General features: G+C 38.3%; 1 protein-coding gene across 1 annotated transcript in view; it reads left to right on the forward strand.

The window, feature by feature from the left end:
- ADGRV1 (adhesion G protein-coupled receptor V1) overlaps nucleotides 1-13,965 on the forward strand; it is a 729,252-nt gene that overhangs the window by 257,891 nt on the left and 457,396 nt on the right. The window contains exons 70-74 of the mRNA XM_066273806.1: nucleotides 631-1,104; nucleotides 5,472-5,615; nucleotides 8,855-9,029; nucleotides 9,681-9,816; nucleotides 11,528-12,630. Of these exons, the coding sequence (XP_066129903.1) occupies nucleotides 631-1,104; nucleotides 5,472-5,615; nucleotides 8,855-9,029; nucleotides 9,681-9,816; nucleotides 11,528-12,630 (2,032 nt within the window). The remainder of the gene's footprint in view (nucleotides 1-630; nucleotides 1,105-5,471; nucleotides 5,616-8,854; nucleotides 9,030-9,680; nucleotides 9,817-11,527; nucleotides 12,631-13,965) is intronic.

Consider the following 13,965-nt stretch of genomic DNA (forward strand, 5'->3'; position numbering starts at 1 on the left):
ATATAAAACATTTGAATATGCCCTTGTAAATCACCAAGATACTCATCTAACAGATATAGGTTGTTTAGAAAACATATTTTATGAAATTTCTCAATGGAGAAATTTTCCCTCTTTTCCCATAACTGGTATTTTTTCACGTGAGGCTTTATGGTTTGGAGACCAAAAATTCTTGGAAAATAACTCTTAATTCTAAGGAATCTAATAGATATCTCCTTGTAGTTAAAAACAAAAACTAATACTGATGTGAAGCATTAGCTCATTTACTCACTTTTTACCTTTGAATATTGTCTCTGGTTCATTACTGACTGTATTTGTGTTTACTAGCATTTTAGAGTTAACTTGCTCCTCTTTATCTCTTCAATTGTTACTGTTTTAGGAGTAGGTAAAATGAAATTTTGTGATCTTTTACTGCAAATTGCATACAACAGCCTGAAAGACTATACTTTCATGATACAGACATCACTCCTCCCCACTTTCTAAACTGACTGCTTGGACACGCTGCCTTTAAGTGTAATGATGCACAGTTACTATTTCCTCTTTGTATATTATAAAGGAAAAAATAACTGAAAGGATTTTGATTTCATTTACTGCATTATATAAAGTTGTTGGATTTTCCCCCTTTTATTTTAGGTTTACTGGGAAATAAGGAGTCAGTTTGATATCACTGGAGACTTTCTTTCTACCAAAGGATTTTTCACCATTGCTGATGGAGAGAGTGAAGTTAGCTTTGATGTTCATTTGCTGCCAGATGACACACCCGAGATAGAGGAGGAATATGTGATCCAGCTCGTTACTGTGGAGGGAGGGGCAGAATTGGACCCGGAAAGATGCATCACACAGTTCTCCGTCTCTGCGAATGATGACCCACATGGAGTGTTTGCTCTGTATGCAGATCGCCAGTCGGTACTTATTGGGCAGAACCTTAGTAGATTCATCCAAGTTAATATAACCAGGCTTGCCGGAACTTTTGGAGATGTGGCTGTTGGATATCGAATATCTTCTAATCATAACGAGCAGCCAGTTGTTACAGAAGATGCAGAGAGGCAGCTGGTGGTCAAAGATGGTGCCAGCTGTACAGTGGACACGGTGCCAGTAAAGAGTCAGGTTTGTATTCTCTCTTTATTTTCCTGATCATCCCAACTGCACTTCTTCAATGAGAGCCCTGACTTACATCATGATCAGTGTAAATTTTATTCAGTATTTAAAGGTAACCATGAAAAATGCCTTGGAAAATGCGTAGTAATTATTGGATAATACATAGAGTGAAGTATTGTAAATTATAAGTGAATAAGTATATTCCAATTCAGAGATGAAATATTTTGTCTAGATAGTAGCAGGCATTTATTTCATACTTAAAAAGTTTCAAAAATTATTTCAGTTTTTCTACATATAAACCCTGACGCGCACACACACAGGATACTTGTTGAGGGGAAATATTTAGGCTTTCTTGTGGGACTGGCATGTGCTTCCTGGAGTTTGGAGGGGCTACATGAAGACAGAGACTGGTACCAGCTCCTGTCCTTGCAAATCTGGAACGTCAGGAATTGGTCTGACTTCCTGTGATAGGAAAGACAGAAGGCAGAAGACTACTCTGGCAAACGTATGGGGGGGAGGGTGGTCAAAGTGGGTGGATTTCCTTTGAGTCGAGTAGATATCTCAGCAGCCTTTCTCAGTCTGAACACGGAAAGTGATTTGAGTGACTCTTTGTCTTATTCCTTCCAAGATTGGTCCGTAACTATGTAGTGTCATTCTCTGTGCATAGGAGAGAAGTTCTCTCATACATAGGGTGCATTATGGCACTGGTGGTTAATTATGGCTGAGAAAGGCTGCCCCAGAGCGTAGCCAGATTAGAATAATCTTGAGAAAAATCTGCAGGGTGGATTGTGAAGCTAGGACAGAATCTGGAAAAGGTCCTCGTCTCTGGAGGAATGGTCAGGAGTGGAATTTAGAGTCTTTGAGGAACACCCATGTCAATTCCATGAATGGCTGTGGATTTGAGTGCCTGTCTTCACGAAAGGATAGTGGTCAGTTAGCCAGTGTTGAGCCAGAAAGAGCTATAATGCATAGAGATAATATTTTTGTCATTCTCTCTAAAGCAATTCCTCCCTGCCCCAAATCTTCAAAGTGCCAGAAGATTGGTGGAAGGTCTGAGAGGCACTGATGAGTAGTGAAACATCATACTGTGACCCCTTTCCCACTGTAGATCCTGAACCATGAATTAGACAAAAACTGGGATAAGCGGAAGCTTTAACTCTGTGCGTGATGGAAGTTTTGGTTGATACAGGTCTGTCCTTTATCTTCCTGAAAATGACAAAAAGCTTTGGGATTTACCCACAACATTGTCAATGGGTAGTGAAAAGAAACTCCCCAAGGCAGTAATAGGAGAAAAATGAAGCAATTTGCTATTTGTATTCTACTAAGTTTGGCCCACTCAGTAATTGATGATCTTAGTTTCATATAAGCTTATGATCAATAGAAAATAGGCTGCCATTCAGAATAAACAACAAGCATATTACAAAAAGCAGCAATCTAGCTTTTTGATCTTTTGTGTACCTGAGTCTACTTTTATTGTTTAAGAAAGGAGAAAAATAGAGTCTCTTAGTGAGACGTGGGTTTCATAATTATTCCTATACCTCTGTAGCTCTTTGGACCATGGACTCAGTGCCACAGCCCTGATGTATCAATGTCTAACCTCTCTTTCCTATATCCAAAAATTCTCAAGACTGAAATAGAGTACAAAGCTGGGGAAATAAAAGGTGAATTGATTTAAAGAGAATATTATTTTATTAAGTCTTGTTTATAAATTATAAGAGGTTTTTTTTAAGTACAGTATGCTTAAATTATTATTGATTATTATATAATTATACAGTTATATAGTAACTTGAAACATTTTCCTGAACATATCTATGTACATTTTCCTGTACATATCTATCTTCTAAACACATTCAAGCTATAATCTCTGTTAATGAACACAAGGGGACATTTCTTCAGCTTTTTAAGGAAGAGTTTTGTTTTATATATCTGGCATTGGTAGTAAGATTTCATTGACAATAAGAACATGGCACATTGAAGATTTGATCACTCTATTATTTTACTAAACAATGTGAAAGGTACAAAATTATTCTCAGAATAAGTATAGGAAAACCACAATATATGATAAATATTATATGAACTAAAACCATTTATCTGCCTAACTCAGGTTGACTAACTAGAACATTTTGAAAGACAGTAGTTGTCTTTTGATTTCATTTTGAAAGCTTAATAATAGTTTATAAAGATACTTAGCTTTCCTAATACTATTTGACTAATCTATGAATTTTAAAGTATTTTTGAATATATTTTGGTTATTTTTATTTCTATTTTCAATAGAATAACAAAAGTTGACTAACTTATGCACACATGAAAGCTTCCTCTTATTTCTTTCATTTTAATGTGTTTTATTAACATTTAAAATTGCATAGGTTCCTTCTTTCTCTCCCATTCTAGGATTGTGATCTAAGATTGGACATAGATTGTATTAGGTCTTGCTGTGTGAATTAGTCTTCCAAGGAAACTGTTTGGAGCAGGGTGTGGCATGCACATAAAACAAGGGTAGGATGTTTTCAGTGGTCCCCTTCTTTCTTCACACCCTGGATACAGTGCATCACTTTGAAGTTTGAACGAGATTAGTTACAAGAATTACATACAGTTCTCCCTGTCCCACCTCCCTGGCAAAAGTTAGAATTTTGGACAGGTTAGCCACAGAGAAGGGCAGTGGCTCTTTGGACAGGGTAAATTTCCATTAGGTTCTGAAAACTAGAAGACTCTCGGTGCTGGTTTAGCATCAGGACCTGGGAGTATAAATTTGCCTCATCTGGTTAACAATAGACTTCTTATATGAGGTACATACTGATGATAAGAATCATTGGCACACTAAAGGCACAAGTCTAAGTTTAAAAATATTCAAGCTAGGACACGAGAAGAATTTTACATTTGTGGTTGAGTCATTTATTCAAACACATATTGAGCGCTTATTCTGTGCCAGCCACTATGATAAGCAGAGCAGATACAAAGGTGACAAAGGCACAGTCTCTGTTGGCATGTTGCTCCTTGTCTAGTGCAGATGGCTCATTACTCAGCAATTATGAAAACATGGATGAGCAGTGTTTGCAATGTGCACAGGGTGTTATGGGGCTGTAAATTTTTTCTGTTTGTGCTCAAATGTGATCAAGAATGATGAGAAATATGTAGAATAGTATTGGTGATTCATACTGGAGAACATAACCGTTCCTAAAAACCCTCAAGTTCCTGTTCAGATTAATCCACCTGCTTTTCTTCTGCAAGGCAACCAGCTTTTTCTCAAGTTTGCTGTTACTGCTGTTCAAGTCTCATGTTCAATTACTGTACCTTGAAGATTTGTTGCACCACACAAGTCTGTGTGTGCTGGCTGGGCTTATGAACAGAGGAGCCGTATGGGGAGGCACAAATGATTGGGAGCCTGGCTCTTCATTCTTTCGGAGATAGGGATAAAAGACCCTCAGCTGGCCAGCCAGTGAGCTGCGTGGGCTACAAGGGGTTATCCTTAGAGGAGAGCTGGGAAACACGTGTGAAGTCAGGACACTGATCTGTTTTCTTAGCACTTGACCTATGTTCATGTTCAGTGAACGTCATTTTGACAAAAATGAAGATGGATTAAATGAATGAAACATCGGTTACCCTCATTTTGCACAGCATTTTAAACTACTGTGGTACATATTTGACATATTTGGGGGTATGATGTTTAAGTACATTATCTTTAAAAGAAGGTTCTACAGAAATGGTTATTTTTATGTTGAATATAGATATAGAGACTTTTTAGTAATATTCCAGGTCATAGGGTATCTTGGTAGCTTATCCACTATCAAGAACAGTATTTCTATGGGAAAATGTATATTAAAAAAAACAAAACAACCAACTTTGGAGAAACACGAATTTTAAAATCCAGCATTTTCCTTATTCTTTGGATTCTAAAATTTTGAAAATCAATATTTATTATATAATAGTTATTTGTTAAATACTCAAATAATAAGTACACCTAACTCATTATCCATTTTGAGTAAATATCAGAGGTATTTTTTACTACTCAGTGAAGAGGAAGAAATTGAGTTCTGTTGGTTTTAGGACCTGACACTATTCACCTGTGAGCTCTTTCCATTCCTGTAACACATGATTCTATCACGAATACTACTTGTGTGTCTCATTGTTCTTGATGCCATTTGGAAACGTGGAGAATTTGCAGATTTGTATTTTTTATACTATTATTACCACTCTTCCCCACAGTCTCCATAACAGCAATTTGTTTTATAACATGCGGGAAAGAGGGTGTAGATTGATGAAACTGATACAAACGTATCCTGAGGCAGTGTGCTAAATGACTTATGCCAAATGTCAGTGTTTTTCTCTGAAAATTATTTTTTACTACTAAAGAAGTCATTGATACTGTTTGTTTATAGGTCTTCCTGTCACTGGGCTCTAATTTCACCCTACAACTGCTGACTGCGGTGCTTGTTGGTGGACATTTCTATAGCATGCCAAAAATTCTCCAGGAAGCAAAATCTGCTGTCCTTCCTGTCCCCGAGAAAGCTGCCAATTCTCAGGTAATTATCTCTGGGCGTGGTACTATCTGGGAACCACTAGCTTTACTAAGATTCAGACAGAATTCCTTAAGATTCATTATTTCCTTAAATCTAAGTAATCCTCACATCTGTCAGGGCGATGGGTCGAAAGGAGAAAGGGATTAAGAAGTCCAAATTGCCTGTTGTTAAAATAGTCACAGAGAGGTAAAGTACAATACAATATAGGGAATAGAGTCAATAATATTGTAATACCGCATATGGAATCAGATGGGTACTAAGCGAGGTGATCACTTCATAAGGCATGTAAATGTCTAATCACTGTGTGTACACCTGAAACTAATATAATTTTGTATGTCAACTGTAATTGAAAAATACATTTGAAGAACTTAAAAATAAAATTAAAACCAAGTAATCCTATGCATATCAAAGTAGACATTATGGATATATTGTGTAAAAATGATTTTTGAATTTTTGACATTTGATAGAATAATATATTTCCTTTCTGACGTTTTAGAAAGTTTGTAGCTTGTAAAATTTTAATGTAAGGTATAGAATTTTTAAAATAACAGTCACCTAGAGTCAGAATTTCCAGGTCTTTTTCTTGACATTGAATATTTTTATTGAGATTATTTTATGCTAAATAATTAAAGTTAGAGTGAACCAGTTAATGTTTGCCTTTAAGTTTTGAGACTCTTTTTCTTGTGGTTTGTGCTGAAAGTAGGTACAATGGTGCGCGCTTGTGACACAGTTGCACCAGTGGTGGGTTTCAAATAATTTAACGAGCGGTTCTCTGCCATAATGACGGTTTTAAGTGTAAAAAAACATATACCAAAAGGTAGTTTATTATTTCATGCATTTAATACTTAAGTAAGAACAATTAAAGAGGTATACAAACTAGATTATAAGAAAGTTTAAAAATATTAATGAAAATATATATTAAAAATAGCTGACAAAAACAATAAAACTGTTTTTAAGTTATTTCCATACTGCTTCTTGATTGGCATCCTCACTTGCCATTTTTTTTCACCTATGGACGGAATGAACATTACTATGGGCGCTTAGAATATGTTGTTGCACAAATGGATGTTAAAAAAGAGTAAGAAGCCTGACTAGGCGGTGGCACAGTGGATAGAACGTTGGACTGGGACGCAGAGGATCCAGGTTCAAAACCCCGAGGTCGCCAGCTTGAGCGTGGGGTCACTGGCTTGCGCATGGGATCATAGACATGACCCCATGGTCGCTGACTTGAGCAAGGGGTCACTCACTGTGTTGTAGCCCCTTGGTCAAGGCACATATGAAAAAGCAATCAATGAACAACTAAGGTACCACAACGAAGAATTTATGCTTCTCATCTCTCTCTCTTCCTATCTGTTCCTCCCTCTGACTCTCTTTCTGTCTCTGTCACAAAAAAAAAAAAGAAAGAAAGAAAAAAAAGAGTAAGGAATGTACATTTGTGATTTCCACACTGGGCGGCTGCCCAGGCACCCACCTTAGAGAGAACCCTGATTACAAGTGCTGTTTTAACACCTGGTTCACTTAACTCAGCAAAAATTAGGTATGGGTCCTACTGAACTGGTGCTAAACTGGTGCGAACTGGTGCTGAACTGGTGCGAACTGGCTGAATCCCACCTAAGCATTTGAATCTTCTCCCGGAGTTCATTGTAGGAAAGATCGTTTCCTCTGCCCTTCATGAATTCTATGAGAACAAGAAACAACTTGATGGTTTTACTTCCTGTGTAGCCCGATCCAGTCAACATAGGAGTAAGACAAGGCTGTTGTCTCTGGCTATAGTCATGTACAAACACCATAATGAGGTTTCATGGCATCTTACTCCTAAAGCTGGGAGCTCCTTCAACTTGACTGGGAGAGGCGGGACCAAGCAGTGGATGTGAAGTCTGTGCCAGTGAAGAGGCAGGAGTGTGGGCGGAACTGGCCAGCAGCTTGTGTAACAGGGTCTCTGGCCACATGGGAGATGTTCTTCAGTTAGACCCTCGTGAACTGCTTCTCCACTGGGCGTGAATTTGCCTTGTCTTTTGTAGTGCAGTCCACCAGCCTGGGGCGACTAGTTTTCTTTCCTTACCTCCTCTGGATTGTAGGGAATGAGGGTTTAGAATTTAATAATGCTTTGAAGTTTTGTTTTCTTTTTGCTCACAGGTTGTTATAAAAAATATTCTTTTCAACCTGCATTCCTCATTTCATGTAGCAGATATTTCCTTACATGGTCAGGGCTAGTCATGGGTGCTTCCATCCTCAGTGTATTCTTGGTATTCCTTACCAGTGTTTGAATGGGGTGTGTGGGTCCGTGTGCGACACTTTGTGACTAGGACACATAAACAGCCTCTGGCCATGTAGGAAGCATGATCTCAGACATACCAAGCCTTTTGGCAATTTAGTTTGATGTCAAACTAATTTTCTTGTTTATTTTTCTTGTTCTTTTTATTTCCCCGTAGCTCCAGAAGCTATCCTGTGGCACCCTGCCACACTTCTCTGCTACTTTCCATTTCAATTTAAAATGAGGGAGAATGAGTCTTAACTTAGAACTGTTGATCACATAGTGTCCCAGATTTACAGATATTAGGATCAAAAGAAGTAAACTGATTTGTCCAAAAGAAGCCAGGAATCTGGTTTTATACTTACTCATTGACCAGTACTTAATTCACCTAGAAATTATTTGTAAATGGGAGCAGTTGCCCTTACAAAGATATCTTATATGGGTAAAAAGCTGATTCTTAAAAAAAAAAAGTCTTTGAAGCTATCTTATCTTCAAAAAAAAAAAAAAAAAGAAGAAGAAGATACTGAATAAAAGAGCTGAAAATAAACCTTAATGGAAAATCTGGTTTTTGGTGATCATTTTATAAACAAAAATATATTATTAATGTCTTAGAAATAAGTCATATTTTAGTTCTAGACAAATTGGGTTCTACAAAGACACATGTACAAATCATACCACAATGCTATTTTTAATCTTTTGTTCTCATTTAACCAGAATTACATTTGTGTTTTTGGATATTTTTAATTTAAAGGATTATATTTTGAATAAAAATTAAGCTATAAGCTAAAATCAAAATTTTGATTATATTTTCATTTCAGATATCATTTCTTAATCATTACTCTTTAATTGAATGTATTTTAAAACAGGAAAATGCATTGTATTTAAAAACAAAAAGGAATTTGTTTTTAACAAAACAAAAAGGAAGCTCATGCTTCAGAAAACAAACCTTTAGCGAGAAATAAAATATTTTCAGTGTGTTTTTCCTCAGGTTGGATTTGAATCTACTGCTTTTTTGCTCACGGACCTCAGTGCTGGAACAAGCCGGGTTGTGATTTCTAGGAGAGGCACGTTTGGCTCTCTCATGGTGGCCTGGGGGGCCGGCTATGCCCCTGGGTTAGGAGCCCCTGAACCCATTGTTGTGGGCAACGTGACCCCGAATCTGGGTGAGTTGTAGTTTTTCTACTGTCTGCTCTGTAAATCTTGGCGCTGTGTAATTGGCCACTCATTTTCTTGGTCTGAGTCGTCCTTACTCTTGAAAATGAACCATTTGGTTGTAATATAGTGTTCCTGTGTTTAAATGATCAGAATTGTAAGTGAAGTCTGCTTGGTGAGGAGGAGAGAAAGTTTATTAGTCAAATAAAAAAATTTCTACCCCACCTGGAAATAGTGGTCACTAAGCAGACTGTTTATACATCAGGAGTTAAAAGTAGTTCTAAAAACTTAATTTGGACCATGCTATAATAAGACACACCTTTGTGTTCACCTGAATATTTTGACAGTAGAGCAACTGTTACTTAATCTACTTTATTTTTTAATTGTATCATTAGCTTTGTGAGGACAGTGAGATGCAGGTGTTAGCAGGTTTGACCTCTCCCACGTAGCGGAGATGAGGATTAAAGGCAAGGTTTATGTAGTCTAGTAGGGCACTTGCTATAACTTTATTTCTCTTTTTGTCTGCTTTTAAAATGTTTTACTTTTTGTAGACTGTCTTGGAATTTTGGAAAAGGAAATATTTCACTACATTTTTAAGAGCTGAATCCCAGTTAAAGGACTTGATAATGATACCCTACTTCTCTTTTCTTGTTTTCTTTCAGGGAGCCTTTTTTTTCCCCACGGAGAACAGAGTAAAGGTGTTTTGCTGTGGACACGTCCCAGCCCTGGGCAGCCGCAGGCCTTTGTCGTTCACCTCTCTGGAGTGCAGAGCAGTGCCCCCGGTGGGGCCGAGCTTAGGTAAGGCATCTCTGAGAGGTAATCTGGAATTTATCAGTTGAAACAGAAAAAGAACCCACAAGGATCTCTTTCCCGAAGCAGATGTAGAAACAGTTTTGGTGTAGAATCACATGGCCTGCATGCCAGCGAGCCTCAGGGGAGGCTGACTTGCCCGAGTCTCCACCGCTTTTCACCTTGAAGAGAGCTCGTTGTGACGTCTAATTTAAGATTGTTGGCCTGGGGTAATATCTCTGATAAAAAATGTAATGGCAAAGTATTTTTAAAGGGGCTGTCTTTTGAGAAGTCACTGGAAAATACCTATGTTCCCAAGGGATTCAGAGTAAGCAGAAGTCACCATAGTAGGGTAACAATAAGATTTATGCCAATGGCTCTTTTGAGTTTAATTTAAATCAGAATATTGCAGATAAATATGATCAAACCAAAAGCAATTTCCTTTCTCATGTCTAGGATGGGCTTGGTCAGAACAGCAGAGGGCAGACCTGAGAGCCAGATTCATGAATCTAGTCCTGGCTCTGCCACTTACTTGCTGTGTGACTTGGGAAAAGTTACTTGATCTTTCTGTTCTTCAGTTTACTTATTTGGAAAATGGGGAAAATGTGTGGACAAAATTAGGATCTGTTCAAGTGTGTTTGTGTACATATTTTTGTGTGGGAGATACCAGTTGGCAGCATCAAATATAGCTTTAGGTTATACATACATCATTTCAGAAGTGTTTGGCTACAGGACGTATTTCAGGTTAACAAATTCAAATGCCTTTAACAATAGCAATAATGCTAATAGTTTTATAGTGCTTACCCTAGGCCAGGCATTGCTTTAAGAATGGTATGTGTTTACTCAAACTTTTATTCTCTACAGCAGTCATATTACATAGATATTATTACTAATCCCATTTTATAGATAATGATAGTCACAGATTATGTAGCATACCTAGTGTCACACAGGTAATAATTGTTGGGACCATGATATGAATCCTGTCTGGCCACTCTCTGAACTCTTAACCATTGTACTGTGTTAAATTATCAGTACTTTACAATAGAGAGCGATGAACTCTAGGGTGTCCTTTCTAAAGCCATTCAAATGTAGACTCAGAAAAAAAAATTAAATGTTAGCCAAAAGAAATATGTCTGTTGTCTGAATTAGGTTGATGGGCTATCAGTGTTACTTCTGACATACTGTTAACTCATAATAAAACTCCATAGAATAAAGCTAAGGATGAATCACTAATTGTGGATGTTTCTTCCAATTCACATATACAATTTTAGTAACATTTGTTTGAGAGAATAGTCCCATTTTGATCCATTTGAAAGAAGCAAGGATTTTTGCATTTAGTAGGGGCAACTATTTCTGTTTGGTACGTAAGAAACCTGGCTGATACCAGAACATTGGAAGAATTTTTCCTTTGCTACGTACTGATCATCGCAGAGAGCCTGACATTTCAGGCCCTTGAGAATGCTGCTGTGGGGTGACTGGGGACACAGAGCAGAGACTTCTGAGCTCCTCACTCTCCTAAAACGTGGTAGGTCCCCTCCAGAGTGGTCCTGCTCTTCTGTTTCTTGTGCTCCGATTTTTCATCAATAAATAGGGTTTTTTGGAATTTGAAAGGGCATGTCATTTTTAAGATACCCTTATGAGCAACATCTTAAATATGTGAAAACGAACCCCTGCAATGGTATTCCTATTATTCTCAATCTTTCCATGTGTTTTTTTTCAGATCAGGTTTCACTGTTGCTGAAATTGAACCAATGGGAGTCTTTCAATTTTCCCCTCGTTCAAGAAATATCATAGTGTCAGAGGATACGCAGATGATCAAATTATATGTACAAAGACTCTTTGGGTTTCATGGCAATCTTATTAAAGTTTCCTATCAGACAACTGCAGGAAGTGCAAAGCCATTGGAAGATTTTGAGCCTGTTCAGAATGGGGAACTGCTTTTTCAAAAATTCCAAGCTGAGGTTAATTTTGAAATAATTATTTTTAATGACCAGCTTCCTGAGGTAGAAGAATTTTTTTACATTAATCTAACGTCAGTAGAAATTAAAGGATTGCAAAAGTTTGCAAAAACAAATTGGAGACCACGCCTGAATCTAGATTTCAGTGTGGCAGTGGTCACAATACTGGATAATGATGACCTGGCAGGAATGGATGTTTCTGTCCCCAAGACAACTGAGATGGCAGCAGTTGACACGGTGCCCCTCCCCCTGGAAACTGACTCCTCTACCTCACACCCTGATATGACCGTGGTAACAGCCATTCCCCAGGCAACTGAAATGGCTGCTGCTGTTCCTGAGGCCGCTGTGACCCCGGAGAAACTGGTCACCCTTCCTGGCTCACCTGCTACGTCTGAGAAGCCTGATGTGGCCACTGTCACTGCAAATGTTTTTGTTCACGGAACATTTAGTCTTGGGCCACCCACTGTTTACGTTGAAGAGGAGATGAGGAATGGAACGCTGAACACTGCAGAAGTTCTTATTCGAAGAACTGGTGGGTCTAGTGGCAGTGTCAGTGTGACAGTTAGGACTTATGGTGGAAGATCTGCTCAGGAGGATCTAAAGGCATTGCGCTTTCGTGACCTCAATGGGCTCTCCAACCTGACGTGGGCCATGGAAGACGAGGACTTTGAAGAACAAACTCTTATCCTTACATTTGTAGATGGAGAAAGAGAACGTAAAATATCAGTTCCAATTTTGGATGATGATGAGCCCGAAGGGCAGGAGTTCTTCTACGTGTTTCTCACAGACCCTCGAGGGGGCGCACAGATTGTGGAGGGAGAGGATGACACAGGGTTTGCGGCGTTTGCGATGGTCATTATTACAGGTATATCTCTGGAGTGATGGGGATCAGAACGCACCATGCTTGTGCTACAGGTTTTTATAAGATCGCTCTACCTTAATTTAATTGGCAGTCTGAATTACTTGGACCACTCCTAGTAATTCATTAAAATATTGTTTTCACAGACTCATAGACACAGAGAGCGAACAGGTGGCCACCAGAGGGGAAATAGAGTTAAGGGATTGGCTGAAGGAGGTGAAGGGAATAAGAAGTACAGGTTGGTAGTTACAAAAGTCTCCTGGGGATTGAAGTACAGCATAGGAAAGATGGTCAATAATATTTTGATAACTATGTACCGTACCAGGTGGGTGCTGGAAATATCAGGGGACACACTATTTTTAATTTTTTATTAATTTTAGTTTATTGTGTTAACATGGATTCAAATGTCCCACTGAATATAACATCCTCACCCCCCCTCCGTGTCCCTATTTACACCCCATTTGCCCCCCTCCCCCTAACTCCCTCCCCCTTGCCACTGGGATTTGCTGTCCTGTTATCTGTATCTATGTGTTATGTATACTATATATAATTTCACTAATCCCTTCACCTTCTCTGATGCCATCCCCTCATCCCCTTCCCTCTGACAGCTATCACTCTGCTCCCTGTGATCCCGTCTCTGCCTCTATTTCGTTCCTCAGTTCACTTTGTTCATTAGATTTCACATATAAGTGAGATCATATGATATTTGTCTTACTCTGCCTGGTTTATTTCACTTAGCATAATAATCTCCAGGTCTATCCCTACAATGGCAAAAAGTAAGATTTCTTTCTTTTTCATGGCTGTGTAGTATTCCATTGTGTATATGTGCATAGTTTTTTAATCCACTCGTCCACTGATGGACACTTGGGCTGTTTCCAGATCTTGGCTATTGTAAACAATGCTGCATATCTTTTTTTTTGAATCAGTGATTTGGTATTAGGATATTTTCTTAAAAGTGGGATAGCTGGGTCAAAAGGCAGTGCCATTTTTAATTTTCTGAGGAAACACCATACTGTTTTTCACACTAGCTGCACAAGTCTGCATTCCTATAAGCAATGCAGGAAAACCCTCACCAGTACTTACTGTGTGCTGATTTGTTAATATACGCCATTCTGACAGGTGTGAGGTGGTATCTTGTGGTTTTAATTTGCATTTCTTTGATGATTAGTGATGTTGAACATTTTTTCATATGCCTATTGGCCATCTGTATGTCCTCTTTGAGAAGTGTCTATTCAGTTTTGTGCTCATTTTAAAATTGGATTGTTTACCTTCCTGTTGTTGAGCTTTAGAAGTTCTTTATAAATTTTGGTTATTAACCCTTATCGGACATATTGGCAAATA

The sequence above is a fragment of the Saccopteryx bilineata genome, chromosome 4 (assembly GCF_036850765.1).
Source record: "Saccopteryx bilineata isolate mSacBil1 chromosome 4, mSacBil1_pri_phased_curated, whole genome shotgun sequence".
NCBI lineage: Eukaryota > Metazoa > Chordata > Mammalia > Chiroptera > Emballonuridae > Saccopteryx > Saccopteryx bilineata.